The 19,750-nt window shown below is 39.2% G+C and overlaps 3 protein-coding genes across 4 annotated transcripts; 1 reads left to right on the top strand and 2 right to left on the bottom strand.

Annotated features, from left to right (window-relative positions):
• Nucleotides 1-364: 364 nt before the first annotated feature.
• On the bottom strand, nt 365-6,888 carry commd1 (copper metabolism (Murr1) domain containing 1). The gene is made up of 3 exons (XM_085164073.1): nt 6,673-6,888; nt 3,588-3,878; nt 365-887 (listed from the first exon to the last, which is right to left on the bottom strand). The coding sequence occupies exons 1-3, from the start codon at nt 6,886-6,888 to the stop codon at nt 780-782; spliced, it is 615 nt and encodes a 204-aa protein (XP_085020199.1). The 3' UTR covers nt 365-779.
• Nucleotides 6,889-7,754: 866 nt separating this feature from the next.
• On the bottom strand, nt 7,755-12,564 carry LOC146517582 (uncharacterized). Of its 2 annotated transcripts, XM_085164052.1 has the most exons (6): nt 12,360-12,564; nt 11,987-12,024; nt 11,718-11,833; nt 8,781-9,480; nt 8,714-8,732; nt 7,755-8,569 (listed from the first exon to the last, which is right to left on the bottom strand). In XM_085164052.1, exons 3-6 carry the CDS (start codon nt 11,831-11,833, stop codon nt 8,421-8,423), a joined length of 984 nt encoding a protein of 327 aa, XP_085020178.1. In that variant the 5' UTR covers nt 11,987-12,024; nt 12,360-12,564; the 3' UTR covers nt 7,755-8,420. The 2 variants fall into 2 exon arrangements, with proteins under 2 accessions (XP_085020178.1, XP_085020177.1); XM_085164051.1 differs by having other exon boundaries at nt 7,763-9,480; nt 12,360-12,563.
• Nucleotides 12,565-18,559: 5,995 nt separating this feature from the next.
• Nucleotides 18,560-19,005, top strand: LOC146517581 (histone H2B 1/2). Its single transcript, XM_085164088.1, has one exon. It carries the CDS (start codon nt 18,586-18,588, stop codon nt 18,958-18,960), a length of 375 nt encoding a protein of 124 aa, XP_085020214.1. The 5' UTR covers nt 18,560-18,585; the 3' UTR covers nt 18,961-19,005.
• The last annotated feature ends 745 nt before the right edge of the window (nt 19,006-19,750 follow it).

Here is a 19,750-nt window from a genome sequence, read left to right as displayed (position 1 = left end):
CCCATGTAATTTATTTTACATCAATTAAAAATCTACTTTAGTCATTTTAACTGAAGATGTCACGATTAGCATTAGTTATAATTTTTTTTTTAGCTAATTACTGTTTGGGAAATATGCTCCTTGCTACCAGATACAGTTAGCATGTTCATACAAACAACTGAATGTAATAATACCCTAATTTGATAACTGAATCTGTCTAATGAAATTTGCACACTTCTGATTTAGTTTTGTCAGGCTGTAGACAGTTGAAAGAGTTTCCAATTATTACTTCACATGTAGTTTAAACACAGTTTTATCCAACACTATGGCCATGAAGGTGATGCTGAAGGTGATAGAGATAAAAAGATATTAATAGTAAAAACAAACAAAAAAAAACAACTTAATCTTTCTGTCCATTTTAATAATAATAAAAAAACAATTACACGTGGGATACCTCTTATTTAGTTTTACAATATCTACAATTATATTGTAATACGTTGCTTTTGTTCACTTTAGTTTCATCGCATTTCTTATTTCTCATAATCCCAGAATCCCAAAGCTTTGCAAACTACATTGCGAAAAGAGGAATAGTTCTTCTTTAATGACCACTTACTCTCAGAGGACGACCACAAGTATTATCTACTAGAAGTGATAGTGGTGTGTATATCTGTACACGTACACGCCACTTTCATTTCTGATAAATCTGTGAGCAAGTGGAAAAACTATGCCTCAACATTGCGCTCTTAGTCACAGTTATCTTTCCGTCTCTGCTGTTTGAGATAAACTTTCAGGAAGTACTTTCAGGTACTGTGAACAATTCTGTCGATGCTCTCCTGGATGTCAGCCATCTTCTTCAACACTTGATTGACTTTGGTTTCATCAAACTCCAGACACACAAACTCTGAGTCCTGAGAAAGACAAAAGAACGGAGGTGTTAGAGGCCGGTGAACGGATTGAACATAACGGGTCAGCAACTAATGATATTTCCAAAAAGAATTTAAATATTATTTTCCAAAACAATGATTCAGTCTACTTCTTAATCAATAAATAATTACTGAAGGAAGCAATATAAGATTCCCTGCACATCATTCAGTGATTGCAGCTAAAAATGGAAAAACTTCCTAGTGTGAAGCTGAAGAAAAACAGGGGATTCTGCAGTGATGATGGGCATCCTATCATTAGGCCTTTTCTGGGATTCAAGACTTGAAAGACACCTTAGCAATTCATTTCACCAGTTACCAGTCTCCTCCACCTTCTTCCTCAGCCTTTGAGCTTTTATTAGCTACATTTAAATTGACTTGAATGGGGCAATAATACTGCTGAACAGTAGTTCAGTGGCATTGTGCACATTGAGAGTATGTGCTGCTCTGGTCTGCCGATCTGCTTTCTCTGACCTTAGGAACCTGCAGAAAAAAATACACCAAATTGAATAGACTCCTCGGTGTCAGCAGCTGCTCAGTGTTACAGCACATTAAGCCATCTTAAACTAGGTTTCATTCTGTATCCAAAATACATGAAAAACAGTCATGCAGGCTTTGGCATTTACACCATGGTTGACTGATCCACTTCCTGTCAGGTCATTATGGATTCTAAATCAGACAGCAAGTCATAGGAAATGACACCAGCATCAACTCTACACATTAATATCAGCTTTCTATGGTGCTAAAGCAATTATTTGACTGCAGTCTGTACGTCCATGAGGACATAGAGCATACCTAGTTTGGTTCCAAATGTGACAAGAACTAGAACTACAAGGGTACTTCATGATAAAACAGGAATAGTTCTTGCAGGTAGAAGAATCATAGCTGCACGTAAAAATGCAGCTGCATGTATATAATGCAGTATATACATGCAGTATATAATGTATATGTTGCAGAAACTCAGAGGACAAGAAATCCTGGTAGTCTGGACATTGCTCATTACACACACACACACACACACACACACACACAGACAGACACACACACACACGTTGCTATGGTCATGTGGGCTCATAGTAACGTAAATGTGATTTTCTATGACTTTTACTGACAAATGGATTTCTTCACAAAGCAACAACAGCTTAAATCAATCATAGGCAAAAAATCAAAGCCATAGACATGATCCAACTTTTAAATTCTTTACAGTCTCTTTATGTAGTGGTAGAAGTGCCTGTGGCAGTATAGATTTGGGGATTTTTTTCTATTATTACAATATTGAATTGTTTAAAAAGCAAATATCCAACAGTGATCCAAAATTTAAAGGAGAAGGCAACGCTCCTTCTCCTAAATCTGAATATACATTTGAATACACTACAAAAGTAAGCTAATATTACCAATTTTACAGAACTTTTTTTCAGCTCTAAAACTGTTCAGGGCACAGAGTAAATTTAAAGCTCTCATGGGACTGAGGCTCACTAAAGCTATCCAGTACGGCCACACTGAAACCTGCTCTTTCAGCAGTAGTTAATTAGACAGGATGACACCACCATGTGGTTAGTTCCATAATGGCCTCTCCGTTTCACCCCAAAGGTTACAGAACCAGTTATGGAATGGATATCAGTCAGATCATAAATGGGTACTTAGAGTTGATGTTGCATAACAGTAAATGACAAAGCTATTGCTGTCAAACTCTACTGGACAGAGTATAGTCACGTCCCACCCATATCGAAAGGGCAAAACAATTCATGACTCTCCTCTGGCTTTATGTTGTGTAAGTGCGCTGACATGTCCATTTGAACTGCTAGCAATAAACTCATAAATGTGTGGAGTGCTGCAGTAAAGAAGCGGTGCGGTGGTTAGTACAATACCCCACAACAAGAAGTTCCTGGGTTTGAATCCAGTCTGCAGTCTTTCTGTGTGGCGTCTGAGACTCAGTATGCCTATATTTATATCTCTAATGATTTCAGGCCACTAAAGGCATCTTAATAGTGTTTCAGTCCTTTGTAACATATTATAGCCCTCACTGTTTTCCCCTTGAGCTAATGTCATTTTCAAAATATGATCATTTGTGCTCCAGCTCTGCTTTGAGAAAATACTGTTAAACATCCACAAACTCAAATCCTGAAGCGTAATTAATTGGCTTATATAAAAGTTTTGGTTTTTCTAATGTGATTGTATGTCTTGATGCATGAAACCAGCCCACTAGGGATACATCTTTCACCATCTTACAATGCTGTGATTGCAGCCATTCTCCAACTCTCTGTGAATGATACTCATGGCCATTGATCAGTGGGCTTTGATCAGTGGTCATAAGAATTTGCACAATTACGATGAAGGAACTGACCTCCCAGCCCATTGTTCCTTCAGTGGGCTGGTTTCAGTCATTATGCAAATGCACTGTTTATAAGGTTGGGGAAACCTGCAGTCAGCTGAGACTGAAGAAGTCACTTGGATGAGTGACGAAACTAAAAACGCTACGTCCAGATGAACAGAATCAACTTTTGGAGATAATGGGATTGTACTATTAGAAAAGTCTTTTAGGATACTTTATAGTTTTAATTATGGTGGCACATTTATTTTTAATAAAAATGAAAACAGGCGAACGTAAATTAGCACCTCACTACATCCTTGGAAGCTAAGAATGATAGTTTGTGTCAAAGAAAAAAAGGAACTGGAACTATAGCTTACTTGTCCTGTTCTGCCGAGCTCGAGCTCCACCAGGGCGACTGGGCCGCTGTGAGCTGTTCCCCGTCTGCTGGCTGCAGCCTGGAGATCCACTCTCCAGGAAAGGCCCCTGAGGCTGGGCTCCCAGCGGCTATGAGCCACCAAACTTTCCTTAACTCGAACTCGTTGGCTCTTCCAGAAACGAGAGAGTGCAGCGGCCTGTTCAGCGCTCAAGCCACCACCACCTTGTTTCTTGGTCTTAGCTGTGAGGAAGGCCTCCAGCTGGGCATGGTCCATGTCTGCTGTGGCGATGGACTGAGAGATGCAGAAAAGAGGACGATGAAATTCAACACAAACCTGGAGCTCTAAAGTCTGTAGTACAGCAGTGTCGTGTGGTGACTTTTATGAAAAGGCAAGCAGTTTACTTTAATACTTATATAATACTACTAATATTAATAAATACTTTGCTTCATTTAAGACTTTTTAAGGACCAGTTTATTTTTATTATGACTTGATATAAAATTAGAACTTAAAGAGTGTGTACTTTCTTTTTACCTTTACTGTTTCCAAAACAAGAAGTATTTTCCCCATGACATTTAGTTGGAAGCCCCATGTAACCAAAGTAAGAATAAAGTAAGTTTGGGTGCATTTTAACTGGACAGTGTATTTGGTCTTTCTATACATTTAGACAGTCTGTACTTTTAACATTTGTATTTTCCCTGTTTGGCCAAATCTGCCCCGAAAAATACATTTCACAGGCACTTTATTTGTTTCCAAAAAAACAACAACAACAAAACCAACTCCTCCACAACAAAAACAACAATTATTTTGGGCATTGTAGGTACTGAGTAGGATATTCATGTTAGTGCTGCCCCCTATTGACAAAAGAGAAGAACCAGTGGAAAAATTACAAACCAGTAAATGGTTTGTCACCCTTACCTTAAAAATTACAAAAATAATAATACATTTTAAATGTTTTAAATTCTTTTAAATTTAAGACAGTCCAGCTATTTTATCTGAAAACAATGTGTTAAGCTGTTATTTAATGGAATATTTCTGCCTAGCATGGAGTAAAAACATTAAATGTATTTAAAGACACTAGTCAAACAAAAATTCATTAATAAAAACATAGAAGGAAAAGGAGGAAAAGAAAAAAGAAAGAGTGACATAATAACATTTAAAGTTATGAGTAATAAGTCTGTTTAAACAGTATTTTTATGAGATTTTTTGAGATATTTTATCACGGCTGTTACAGTGGCTTGCAAAAGTATTCGGCCCCCTTGAACTTTTGCACATTTTGTCACATTACAGCCACAAACATGAATCAATTTTATTGGAATTCCACGTGAAAGACCAACACAAAGTGGTGAACACGTGAGAAGTGGAATGAAAATCATACATGATTCCAAACATTTTTTACAAATAAATAACTGCAAAGTGGGGTGTGCGTAATTATTCAGCCCCCTGAGTCAATACTTTGTAGAACCACCTTTTGCTGCAATTACAGCTATCAGTCATGTTTGTGGCTGTAATGTGACAAAATGTGCAAAAGTTCAATATAAGTTCAAATACTTTTGCAAGCCACTGTATTTGTTCAGTCGGAATAAGACATTAGAGTTGCGATCAGAAGTTTACATATTCTCATCATGTCATCATGCAATGTTAATTTTGGATTTTGAATGACTTCTTTCAACTGGTCTTATTCCAGGATAGAATGATTTTGGCATACATCTTTAATTACTTATTTTTTCAAGAGAATTATGTGCACAAGTTAGAAAAACTCCAAAGGAAATTCAAATTCACACAGGGTCAAAAATATACATACAGGTTGAAATACATACATACACTCACTTAGATGCTTTAATAAGTATTGCTGGGGGTTCTGCACTTCCTATTGAAAAAACACAAGTTGTATCCAAGATGGCTGACTTCTAAATGGTCACCACCCATCTTGAGGAGTTTGCCCCCTCACATATACTAATGTGCCACAAACAGGACTTTAATATCACCAACCATTCCCATGTTATTACGGTGTTTCCATATAAATGGCCCACCCTGTATCTTTTTGACTCTGTGTGTATTAGAGAAAATCCTAATTAAATGTATCCTTTTACATCGACTTCTCATGTTTTTATATAGTCATTGAACAAATATGGTTCACAATCATTTCAACCTAGAAGAAAATAGTTCAAAGAAATCATTACAAGCCCAAAATTACCATGACCGTGATGAGAGTATGTGAAATTTTGACCACAACTGTATCAAATGTTATGTTTTTTAAAGTTACAAGAGTCTGCATCAGGGCATCAAGAGATCGACTAAATTTTTTTTTAGAAACATACCTACTATGTGTCAGCCTCTTGCCTGATTGTTGACACCAGAATTTCCTACAAAGATGAGTTGTGTAGCTTTATATGCACCAGGGCTGCTGTCTTTAGCATCATGTAGTTATGAAAGTGATGGGCTGATAGTTGTGTGGCTTTTCCTCACCAAGTGAAAATATCAACCCTGACCATTAATTGCATCATTCACAACATAGAACTTGTGGTCCAAGATGCTGTCAGATGTTAAGGAGCTGACATCCCCTACCCCCAACATAGGTTAGCCTTATGTTGCCTTGTACATAAAAGAATAATTTCCAATTTCTTCCTGGCAATGAGTCCAGCAACCCATTTGACTCAATCTTTGCTTCACTTGTACTGGAAGCAACCCAAGGCCAAAGTACTGAAATAGCATCCAAACTACAGAAAGCTGGATCAGCAGGTCCTGACTTTAAATGCTGGGAGTCCAAACATGGTGACACTCATCCATAAAAAGAAAGACAGTTCATTTGACAGACGTGTTCATGAAGACTTCTTCGTTCGGCCGAGAGAAACATTCGAACAATGTTCTGAGTTGCGTTTTAACAGATATTCTCACGTTTTTGTGCGTTTGTTTGCGTGTTGTGCATTTCTGGATGGGCACAAGCATGCACTATCACGCAGACACAACCCTTTCTCCTAAACTGAAGTGAATATTAGTGAAATGAAAGCTAGAGCAGAATTGCTTGGTCTCGACTGCCACTTCAGCATCAGGATCATCAGTAGCGCAGGGTGCCGTGTTGCGTTACCTTTAAAAGGCCTTTCATTTTGTCATGCAAAGCTGTGAACTCGTCTGGCGACATCTCGGGGTAGAGCTCGCTTTTCAGCAGCTCCTCCGTGATCTCGCTGTTGTTGTAATATACTTTCTGTGCGATTCCATTTAACAAGCTGCTCAGAGACTTCGTCGCGTCTACTTCCGCCATGTTTGCTCTTGTGGTCACATGAATTGCAGTACAACACGGCATTGTGGGACTTGTAGTTGCAGATTCCGACGGCAGCGCTCGACATGTATCGTTTCATCCAAGCCTCCTAAAGGGAACATCAGAAACTTTGCTAGACAAATTATGAAAAATCATTTTCAGTTACAAGGACGATTTATCAGATAAAATGTTAAAACGGGCAACATGCTGAGTTTTATCAGATGTTTTGACAGTGCGCATTAGTGTGGATTTGAAAAGATTTCTACATTTGTGTGTGCATAAGCACAAATAGGAGTATTATGAACATATGAGCCCATGTTCACTGAGAAGGGAAAAAGGTGAAACAGGCATGCTTATGTAATATATACCGAACTAAAGTTAAACTAGTAACTACAGACAATATGTCTAAAAGAAAGGAACAAAGATGGGAGAAGAATTTCAGAAAGCAACAAGGAGCTAGAAAGGGTGTCAGCAAAAGAAGGGACAAATCTACAGTTAGTTAGAAAAGAAGATAAGAGCTCTTTACAGAGAGACTGTCAAGAGAGGCCAAAAAAGAAGAAAAAAAAGAGAAAATATAGACATTTTTTAAATGGCCTGAAATATCCCCTGTTTTTTAAAATGTGTTATTTATTTAAATCTTTAATGCATTTTAAAAGCAATGCTGCATAATTATTAAATCAAGAGCATTTAGACATTGATTCAATTCATTTGAATCACATTGCAGTCTGACTATGTCCATCTAAAAAAAGAAATACAAAGTGAAACAGTAATGTCAGTACAAACTGTAGAGACTGAGGAGTAATATTTTGATAAAACAGCTTTAACAGAAAACATGTATACAATGGCTAAATGTTATATGCAATGCACTATTCTGTTCATTAAACACATAACTTTAAATGTCATGAGCAATAGTTCAGAGAATTTGGTTTCAGGATGTCCAGAAAGTTCTAGCTTGTGCAGTCCTTTATTTATCAAAGCAAGTCTAATGGTACCATAACACAGGAGTTTCCAAATAATTGACACAGAGACCAGAATGCATGCCAAGCCAAGCTTTAATCAGGAAGAGCAGAACATTAAAGTTTTGATAATGTTTAATCTTTGACCAAATGAAATAGTAGTCAAATCTCTTCAAAGTCCCTGTTTTGTGACTCCAATTCATGATTCAAGACAAAAGTTTCAAGTCGATTGCTCCTACCACAGATCTGTAAGAATGTTTCACAAAAGCTCATTAAATCATTAAAAGGTTGTAAAATTCGTGAAGTGGACATATTCTTTTAATTTCTAGTGTCATGTTTCTTTTTATTATTTTCAAATGTATTTTACTCTTTTTTAAAACCAACATTTTCTGGCAGCTCCTTGAAGGTTTAAACAGCAGGTGACGTGGGACATGATCATATTAACTCACTGACAAGTTCGAAAGCAAGTTATTTTGTTTATAAAGGCCAAAAAATAAGAGTTATGCTAGCATAAAAAACAACAACTAAATCTACGAAAAGGAAAAATAATGCAGTTTCTCAGAGGATCTTCCCAGCTTCACTGGGTTGCTTGTCAGAGTTTGAGGCTTTGACAGACCTGTTTTACCTTAACCATGCCATCCCCCATTTCCCTCTACGTCTACCTCCGCGTCTAAGCTTGCTGCCTTTTCTACGTCGGCCTCCTCGTCTAAGCTTGCTTCCTTTTCTACGTCTACCTCCTCGTCTAAGCTTGCTTCCTTTTTTACGTCTACCTCCTCGTCTAAGCTTGCTGCCTTTTCGACGTCTACCTCCTCGTCTAAGCTTGCTGCCTTTTCCACGTCTACCTCCTCGTCTAAGCTTGCTTCCTTTTCTACGTCTACCTCCTCGTCTAAGCTTGCTTCTTTTTTTACATCGACCTCCTCCTCTAAGCTTGCTGCCTCCCCTGCGTTTGAAGCTTCCTCTTTGATTTCCTTTGCACTTGCTCATTTGACCCTCTTTTCCCCTACCTGAGCCTGGAGATATCCCACTGCCTATGTCAGTGCCTATGTCAGTCCCTATACCAGTGCCTATACCCGTGCCTATGTCATTGCCTATGTCATTGAATAGACCAGTGTCAAGGCCTGGTTTAGGTGTTTCTACATCTGTACCTTGTTCTTGACTTGACAGGGCTGTGTTTGCAACACATGTGGGTGTAACATCTCCCCCCGAGGAGCATCTTGTGCACTGAAAAGCATCATCTGGAGGTGCATAACAACGATATATGTTGTTAAGCCCAAGTTTGGTAATCTCAAGATGCTTAAATGATTGAGTCAGCTGAGATGTGTCTGAAGCAGGAACATCAGCTACATTAGAAAAAACAAACGCATAACCGCTCCAGTTATGAGTGATATCACTAATGATCAAAGTGATACCTTTGTCATTTGAAATTGGAGAGTTTTCAGAGTAGATGACGAGAACGTTACCCTCACTACTTTTTATGAATGGTTGTATGTTATGAAGAACATGTGATAGTGCCTGTGACTGTGTTGCTGCCACCACCCTGGTGCCTTTGTACACTTGGTCCTGTGAAATGGCTCCTCTCACTCTGTCTGCTGGGTCATTCTGAAGGACGTCTTGGAGACTGCTTGGATCTTGATTCTGTGGGATGTTCAAAGCCACGCTGAAGGAATCACCTAGTTCATACCTGCCAAAAATATAATATAATAAGTATAAACTGCACACTAAATTCGGACTACCAGTGATGATCTGGGCTTTGTCAGTGAGTTGTAAAAGTATATTTTGCATTGAGTGTCTTGAGTGTACCAGGGAACAAGAAAAAAAGAGCCATAAATGCCTCACACAGATGATTAAAATGTATTTTATGGGACACTAATGGGACACTAGACATAACAAGCAATCCTCTGCATCAAATTCTTTTTTTCTCTTTTTTTAAAAGTTCCATATTAAAAAACAAGTTCATTTTATGGTACATTTTATTCTAATGAATAACAAAAGACCCTGAGCAACCTCGGAGTCCAATTATTGATCTACTATATATAACCTGAGGCATAGCTGGACTGGCCATCGGCCGATGGTGATTTTTAGTTTTCTTTACGGTGTCAGCTGCCTCTTCTTCTCTCGTTCTCTCCCCTCCCTCTCCTGTTGCTACTTCAATCATGAAACTGATCAATGATCAGCTGATCTGTATTTCAGGTGCAAGTCCCGTCTCTCTTGTTTGTTTATCGCCCACTTTGCGCCAGAAAGAGGAAACCAGCGGATGTCGTGCTAAACAACAGCAGCACGTTTAAGCTTGATCAGCTGTTGTTAGAATTTATTTAATATTAATTTCTAGTATCAGCTGATGTTTGCTGGAGCCACAGCTGTAAAGCTGCTGGTCATGATGTTGGTTTAGATATGTGGTGAGAGGGAAACATGAAGATGAAACCAGGAGATGTCCTTACTGAATCATCAGAGCTGAACAGGTGATGGAGAAACAGGTTTACCTTTTAGGTCACATGAATGAGTTGAAGGGAAGTTATCAACTGTTTCTGAGAGACAAATAACACCAGGATCCTTTTTTATGTAGCTGACAGCTGGTAACTGTGCAGTGGCGGATCTAGCAAAGTTTTGCCAGGGGGGCCAGGTAGGGCATTAACAGGGAGAGGGGGCCACAAAGAAATACTTTTCTTTCTTATTCTCATTTAAAATGTCTCACTTTTAATAAATAATTGTCTGAATCTTAAAACCAAAGTTTTTATCTGATATAAAATGTATAGAAATCATACATATACCAACAAGACAGCGTACATCACTGTTACAACGGCGTTTGTTTTCATTCAAAGGCTTCATGGCTTTTCCTATAATACCTGGTGGGCTGGTCTCTAAATGCCCGGGACGATTTTTTGTCTCAGTCCAGCCCTGGCCTCAGGTCAATCAGGTCTCACACTCACAATCCGAGACTCATAAACAGCTTCTTCCAAAGGATCATTCGTACCGTTAACAATCCACCCAGCTCACCAGTCTGAGTAACCCTCATCACTCAGGCCACTCACATGGACTTTATTCAGACCAAATCTTACTTTGCACTACTTACAAGCACTTTGCAATTATTTTATTCTCCAAAGTTATTTTTGTTTATATGTCTCTTGTTTGCTATTTATTCCTGCTGTCTAATAATTAGATGTTATTCCTGCACACTTGACATGGAGCACCCATAATTTTGTTGTACGTGTACATTGTATTCTATATATACTATTACTATAGATTTTCATTAATAATTACTTACTAGTATCACTATTAATAATAATAATAGTGATATCATTATTAAACTAAAACATACTATTGCAAATTAATAAATAATAATAATAATAATAATACTACTAATAATAATAATAATCTTTTATTAGGATTTAAAGCTCATTATAATCACTTTATACCAGCGGTCCCCAACCTTTTTTGCGCCATCGACCGGTTTATGCCCGACAATATTTTCACGGACCGGCCTTTAAGGTGTCACAGAAATATACAACAAAATAAATCTAGTACCGCTACTGAAAAATAGAAGAGTTATTCATAACACGCGTGAAAAGATTCAGGAAAACTGAGTTAACGATAACAAAATAACGCTGAAAACCGATAAAAACCCTGAAAACTATACATTTCACACCTGAGCCTCAACTCTCGCGGCCCGGTACCAAACGACTCACGGACCGGTACCGGTCTGAGGCCCGGGGGTTGGGGACCGCTGCTTTAAACAACAGAAAAACCGCACTGTAAAATAAAGTCACATACTTTGTATTACAACTATACATGAAATAAAAGCTGAAGTCATAGAGAGATGTCTTGCCTTCAGGTGACTCAACAGATCGATAATAGCACTAGCAGATTAGAAGAGCAGTGATTAGATATAATATCACACATAAAAACCTTTTGTCAACTCACTTGTTCTTGACGGCTGCTACAATGTCCGTGAGCCAGTCCTGGTTTACAGCGGCCAAAATGTTTGGAGGAGACAGGAAGAAGGCTGGCACCATCACCAGCCAGCACAGGCCAGCCATCTAATCAGATCAGATTTAACAACACAGTGGTTTTCACAAACAAAACTGTTGTGTCTTAACCAATAAACTATGACAATCATAACAATTAAACCAAGTGAATGTTTTAAGGAAACAACACAAACATTTAACATGATATCGAGATGCCTCACTTACCTTCACATGTGTTGCCAGCTACTTCTGGTTATAACCCCCTGTTGAAATAACACAAATAGACCTTTTTATGTAGATCAATAGTTAGTTTATAAATTAATTCATCAGTTTACAGAACAATCAGTTTGCAATACTTGACAAACAGTTTTTTATGCAGAAATGCAAAGCATACAAGCTTTCAGCTTTTCATTGATGGTGTTTATCGCATTTTTATTCCGGTTTTGCACTTTCTTTGAAATTTTGTTTCATAAAAATATTAATCAAGGAAATTACCAACAGGTGACAAAAACAGAGAATGACAAAAAGTAGTTGAACAGCTTGATTTTTACCAGCAAAAATTTTAAAAATCTAAGAGCAAACAACTTTATTGCTTTACCTTTCTTGGAAAAAGAGACGATGCACACACCTCCTGGTTAATTTCAAGTGTGTAAAAGGGAGATGCTAAAAACATAGACACAGTACCGGGGAAGTTTTGGTTTTTTATAGAGAACAAAGTGACCACCCCCTGGTAGGCACACCATAACCATATTTGAACATGTCTGTAGAAAACTATGAAATCAGTATGTGATAATAGAAAAAAACTGCTTTTTTATTTGTCATCTTCATTTTGGAGGAGAAAAAAATAACAGAAAGAGAGAAATTCAACTAAAGAGGAAGAAAACATTTAGGTTTTTGGCCACATCATGACTAAGATGTTTTTGCAGAGATGCAGAGAACAATGCACAGAAAACAGAGATAAAGATAATAGCTAAACTAAAAGCTGGAAAAGAAGCTATGGACATGCGAGGTGTTATTGCAGTTACAGTGCATCATTTTTTGAAGAAATGTTAATTTTGTTTTCTCTGTTTGCTGCTGGAATCATATTTATATATTTTCACTGTAAGGACTCATCACTAGGATGAGTGATGAATTCAATTCAATTCAATTCAATTTTATTTATATAGCGCCAAATCACAACAAAAGTCGCCTCAAGGCGCTTCATAGATACAGAGAAAAACCCAACAATCATATGACCCCCTATGAGCAAGCACTCTGGCGACAGTGGGAAGGAAAAACTCCCTTTTAACAGGAAGAAACCTCCGGCAGAACCAGGCTCAGGGAGGGGCGGGGCCATCTGCTGCGACCGGTTGGGGTGAGAGAAGGAAGACAGGATAAAGACATGCTGTGGAAGAGAGACAGAGATTAGTAACAGATATGATTCAATACAGAGAGGTCTATTAATACATAGTGAGCGAGAAAGGTGACTGGAAAGGAAAAACTCAATGCATCATGGGAATCCCCGGCAGCCTACGTCTATAGCAGCATAACTAGGGGAGGATTCAGGGTCACCTGGTCCAGCCCTAACTATATGCTTTAGCAAAAAGGAAAGTTTTAAGCCTAATCTTAAAAGTAGAGATAGTGTCTGTCTCCTGAATCCAAACTGGAAGCTGGTTCCACAGAAGAGGGGCCTGAAAACTGAAGGCTCTGCCTCCCATTCTACTTTTAAATACTCTAGGAACAACAAGTAGGCCTGCAGAGCGAGAGCGAAGTGCTCTAATAGGGTGATATGGTACTACAAGGTCATTAAGATAAGATGGGGCCTGATTATTTAAGACCTTGTATGTGAGGAGCAGGATTTTGAATTCAATTCTGGATTTAACAGGAAATGTTTCTCCCACTAAAAATGTTTTGTCCACATGAACAGAATCAGCTTTTTAGGATTTCACAGATTACTTTAAATTTCTAAAGTAATTTGCAGACATTTTTAAACAATTTAAGTTTAGGAAGAGAAAATGTTTTGCTTTGGGAGTTCAAACAGAAAACAATTGAACAGAAATGATGACAGCATAACAGATATAAATTAAGAAATCCTTCTCTATCTCTTGTGCATACTACGACCTGTTTGCATCATTGCTCTCAAAACACTTATTAGACTTCTTGGTCATAATATGCCATAAAAGCAGAATATACTGATTAACACAAGGATAAGACCTACAATAAATAACATGCAATAACCCACAGTGACTCATTTTCATAACTCTGTGTCTCTGCATTGCCTCAGTTGTTTCTGAAACCTTGTGTCTCCTCTGTTTTAGTAAAAGCAGCTATTGTTCATGGTTTTTTTCTGTCACGTTTTGCTCATGATGGGAGCAACAAAAAGAATTCAGTGCAGGATTATAAGTGAGTCTTATCAAACAGCATGTTTCTGCTTTTCATTACGTGAGAGGAAACAAAATAAATATAGGCTTATGGTGTTGATGCTGAGCTGTAGCACATGAAGAGCATCCTCACTTAGTTCTTCCTGTTCTCCAGATGGCTCAGCCTCTGTGTGCGGTGATGGTGATGGTGTCCTAGGTTGACCTATTTGCTCTGTAAGCAAACTGGTAGGGGTCGAGGGAGGGGGATAGACAGTTTCTGGTGTGCTGCGACACTTTCCGCTCAAAACACTTCATGACTTCAGACGTGAGGGCTATAGTTCTGTAGATTACTGAAAAGACATGAACAGGAAACAGATGGATGAAGAAATTAGACAAAACTTAAGTAGATATGGAAAATATTGACAGTGTTTTACATGTGTATGTGTTATGTTTGCCTACTGGTGGTGGTCAGAGGGCCCGGTGGCGCCAGTGTCCGGCAGCCTCGCCTCTGTCAGTGCGCCCGAGGGCAGCTGTGGCTACAATGTAGCTTGCCATCACCAGTGTGTGAATGTGTGTGTGAATGGGTGAATGACTGAATGTAGTGTAAAGCGCTTTGGGGTCCTTAGGGACTGAGTAAAGCGCTATACAAATGTAGGCCATTTACCATATATGGGGAAATAAACTATTGCTGTATGACCCAGCATGAGCTGGGTGAGCTGTGGCTTGGTGTCATTTGGAGATGAAGATAAGATAAAGACTTCTGCTTGATGGGTGACTAGTTCCTCTTTTAATTTTGCCTCTTCATGGCTTCATGAGAAAAAGACAAACAAAGATGTAGTCTGGGGCACAGGTTATATGCACATGGTTTATGGTACTGAAAGCATCTAAACCAAACTTCACTCCTTACCTCAACATTTTCTGGTGATAAACTTGATGTTGTGAACTTGTTGTTGTGAACACATGAAGACTGAGTCTGGGGGGGGGGGGGGGTATTTACTAATGACAGGATCCAGAATTGTAGATGGCAAATTGCTGGCTGTCACATTTCAAAGGGCTAGGTCACGTGTAGTACTCCAGGTAAGTAAAGGGAGTGTGCTTAGCATGAACAACCACTATAAATACTTTTTGCAGTCTGGCAGAGAATGGATGAATGAGCAATGAGAATAAAGGTATGTTGATGAAACATTTCTACCAGTGAGATATTGAGCTGTAACTGTCAGAAGCCATTGCTTTCTTATACCAGCACATAGTATTATGATGTTTTTTTCATATTGTTCTGGCTATGATCCTATCGTTAAGCAATGACGTGACGAATCCTACTTCCGGGCCTAAAGTAGTCTGCGTTTAATATGGCTTTTGTGTTGTTAACATGTTTAATGTTTTGTATTTTATTCTATTTAATCTCAAAAAGCTCCTAAAACAGTCACTGATCACTGTTGACCTCCCTCGGCTTTTATTACCGCTAATCATTTATTTAAGCTCAGTTTTTAAAACCACAGGATGTAACTACAGCCCAGCCCATGCAGCAGTATATGAATGACTAACCTCGTATTGTGGAGGGATTATCTCAGATGTTCTCCTGGCTGAAGTTTGGTCCTTTTACAGCATCCTGCCATGCGATTACATTTGTTCCTGACCACCGAGAACACTCACGTTAACTTTTATCGAATGGAAAAAAAGTTAGCTTGTTTATATTATGCTAACATAGCTGTGTCGCTAGCGGTCACGTAGCACATCGTTATATACCAGCTAGCCAAACTTCAGTAACCCTACAAACGTCACTGCTGTTTAGTTTTCTGTCTTCATTTATGTTGGAAGTGATAACAGAGCTGTACATTTTAATTTGTTTCCAAAACCCCACAGTCAGGATATGCTATATTGTATTTAGATAGAAGCTAGCGAGCTAACTTCCTGCTAACATCTAACTCCGTTTAATGTCATAAATGTCCGTTTTCATGGACGCCTGGATGTTAAACTCAATTGTTACACCTGGTAGAGCAGAACGCTGATCATTTTATTACAGATGAAAGACTTTAGACAGTTTTTCAACTCTCAGTAATGCCATAGTGATCGTTTGATATATGGACCTGCAGCGGAGTTTAGGCCCAGACACGGCTAGTGACGTCAGACTTAACAACCGGATTAGGCACAATGTATCTTTAGTGTCAGTGTGCTGATGTACCAGCCATGGCAATATGTGGGCGTTTCCCCCCACGAGGGACAATGGACCACCTAATGATCCTCTACCTAATCACATGAGCCAAGGTGTGAAAACGGGTGTAGGTCACAATCAGCCAAGGTTTTGGGTGAGCTCATTGTGAAACCTGGCCCCATCCTATCATGTGATTCCCTGAGGTCAGATGGCCCAGGATGTGAATGGGCGTTAAGGCATCTGGGAAGGGATCTCAAAACTGGATTTATTTAATTTGTCACTCAAATCAAACAATATCTTCCACGTAAATGGGGCACACCATCAATTTAGGAGACACTGCACAAAGTGAAGCCCCTAGCCAACATGACCAACATGCCTACTCAAATAGACAGGAAATTAAGGCCTACAGTGAAGATCTTGGAGTGATTGTAAATTGGTTGGAAGGATTTTGCATGACATAATTATATATTTTCCACTTTTCATGTGTTTTTTTGGAATACTAATAGATGCACAAGATGGGATGATGTTTGGCATGAAATGGCAATTGAATTGGACTGCAAAAATAAGTCAAGCCAACATGGCTTATGGATGTCAAGCAAACACGCTTGTCCTGATCTCAATCCTGTCAGAGTCTCCTGCATGAGGTGGGAGATGTTGTCCAACAGGGATGAGAGCTTAGTCACCATTCTCCTGTCACTCACCACCTCCAGTGGGTCCAGAGGACATCCTAGAACAGAGCTGGCCCTCCAGATCAGTCTGTTCGGTCTCTTTCTGTCCCCAGCAGAAATGCTGCTGCCCCAGCAAACCACACCGTAAAAGTTTTGCTGACAGCTGACGTGTGACCTGACAAAGAATAAACTCTGTGTACTAACAGATTATTGAGCACAAAAGTTTACCTTTGAATTGTTGATGCTTTTTAAATAGACATCTGCAATGGTTTCCATTCATGGTTCAGTCTGAATCGTGGTCAGCTGCAGGAAACTAAACAAGCATGTTGAGCTATTATCACGAGTCTTTAAGCTGCTGCCTTAGCATATAAGCAACATATGTTGATGCTTTGTAATATTATTTTCAAAATATGGAAGCTGTACAGAGTAATACACCTGTAAATTTGTGAATACCTCATTAAGAATAATTCAGACTGCTTTTTAACCTATAATATAAACAGAAATATATTTGTTGGTGCTGAAAATTCATTAGTGGAAAAACTAACATTTCAACTTAATTTGATTTGTATTTAGACTCTTTTTATCCAATTGGTCTTTTGAGTTAGCTTTGGTGATTACTTCCTCCAAACCATCAACATGTCATTTAGACCTACAGGACTGTTCAAGCCTTCAAGCTGGCAGTAATCAACCACTTTCTCAAAAATTCCTGAAAGAGTAGTTGTAAAACGGTTAACTCATCATCTACAGAAGAATGGTTGATTAGAAGACTTTCAGTAAGGCTTCAGAACTCATCAGAGTAAAGAAATGGTGTCAGCGAAGGTCACAAATGATCTTTTTTTAGATCTTCTTACCCACCTTGGATATAATATCTAATATAATTTGGAAAATTAACATGAATTCTTTGACTTGAGTATCATTATCATAGCCACACTTTACTGTGTTGTCACAGCATAACTATTGTAGGCTGACTAATGATGTTAAGAGTGCTAAATCTGAGTAGCTGTTAGTGAGATGCACATTCATTTGTTGTAAGGAGATACATCATCAAGATTCTTGTAGAGTTGAACTGATACATACTGATACTAATATATGAAAGCGCTTCATTTATTTGAAGCACTTTCACTGCAGCTGTTGAAACTGCAGTGAAACACATCAACATGTTGGTTACACGTGACATGAGCCGTTTCAAGCACGCTTCAGCGCAGCGTTTCAAAACTACTGCGCTTCGTAAGCCCGTCAGCATCGAGTGTTCTACAGTTCTTAAATGTCATCATCATCACTCTGAAAACGCCAGCATGGTGTGAAGATAACAAAGCTCACTGCTCCAAAGAAACACTGCTGCTGCTGAGGCCCAATTCACTACTGTAGACTGTAGTCACATCTTAAGCATATTCTTGCTTCCAGTCTGTGTCTCCCTAACTCCTCCATATTTGCCACACAGAGCACTACATTTACTGCTCATATAATACAAATGACTTCTTCGTTAGATGCGCGCCTGTTGTAGCACAATTCATAGATTTCCTCCAACACAATGTCCGGCCCACTGTGCAGCTCAGCCAATGAGAGCCGAGGGCCTGCGCAGTGATATTAGCATACAGCCTGTATAAAGGGAGCTGCTCTCTGTCACACAACTCATTCGTTGCTGCAGAGTACTGAAGGAACAAAATGCCTGAACCCGCAAAGTCCGCGCCCAAGAAGGGCTCTAAGAAAGCCGTGACCAAGACCGCTGGCAAGGGCGGCAAGAAGAAGAGAAAGACCAGGAAGGAGAGCTACGCCATCTACGTGTACAAGGTGCTGAAGCAGGTCCACCCCGACACCGGGATCTCGTCCAAGGCCATGAGCATCATGAACTCGTTTGTCAACGACATCTTCGAGCGCATCGCTGCCGAGGCCTCTCGCCTGGCCCACTACAACAAACGCTCCACCATCACGTCCAGGGAGATCCAGACCGCAGTGCGCCTGCTGCTCCCCGGTGAGCTGGCCAAGCACGCCGTGTCTGAGGGCACCAAGGCCGTCACCAAGTACACCAGCTCCAAGTAAACTGATCCTGCTGTCAGTCAACCCAACGGCTCTTTTCAGAGCCACACACTTTGTCCTGAAGAGCATACGATCTTCCTTCAAACGTGCAGTTACTATGTTACCAACTACAGCAATCGCGGAAATGCTTCTTTGTCACAAGGTGCTACTGATCCGCTACATTGACTCAGGAAATGTCTTCTCGTGTGTGTTTATTGTGGAACGACGACAAAGTAACTACAAATACAACATTAATGCCACTTTACATTTGACAGTCTTTACGTGCATTTCAATGGCTCCCCTGTGGGCGGCGTCTCCGCTGCATTTCCTGCAGGACTGAGAGGAGAGCCACCTCTGTCCCAAAGCCACTCTGCTTTTTAACTCAGCCCTTAACGTCATTTCCCACACCTGTAAACATAAACTACTCTACGCTCTTTTAGTACTGCCGACACTTTATTCACTTTTAGTCACTGACTTATTTATTCACCTATTCAGTCACTTTCATTTTAAAACTGTATATACTGTGTCATCTCATTCTTATTGCCTGTTTATGCCCTGTCCTTGTCTTCAACGTCATGCTGCTCCATTGTCTCTTCATTGCCCCTTGGGGATAAGGGGTTATTTTTTTTTTTAATATATATATTCTGATTTCCAAATATATTCAATACAAAGCAAATTCAAAAAAAAAAAAAAATTGAAAACAGTACTTTTTCCACAAACCTGAACACAAATGTTGCTCTGGCCAGTTAACTCATTTTGACAGTTTCTTTACTTTGTGTAAAATGGAAGTTTTTTGTTTTTTTTCCTTTTTTTT

Source organism: Neolamprologus multifasciatus, chromosome 6 (genome assembly GCF_963576455.1).
Source record: "Neolamprologus multifasciatus chromosome 6, fNeoMul1.2, whole genome shotgun sequence".
NCBI classification, from domain to species: Eukaryota; Metazoa; Chordata; class Actinopteri; order Cichliformes; family Cichlidae; genus Neolamprologus; species Neolamprologus multifasciatus.
This window is presented reverse-complemented; position numbering and strand designations above follow the sequence as displayed.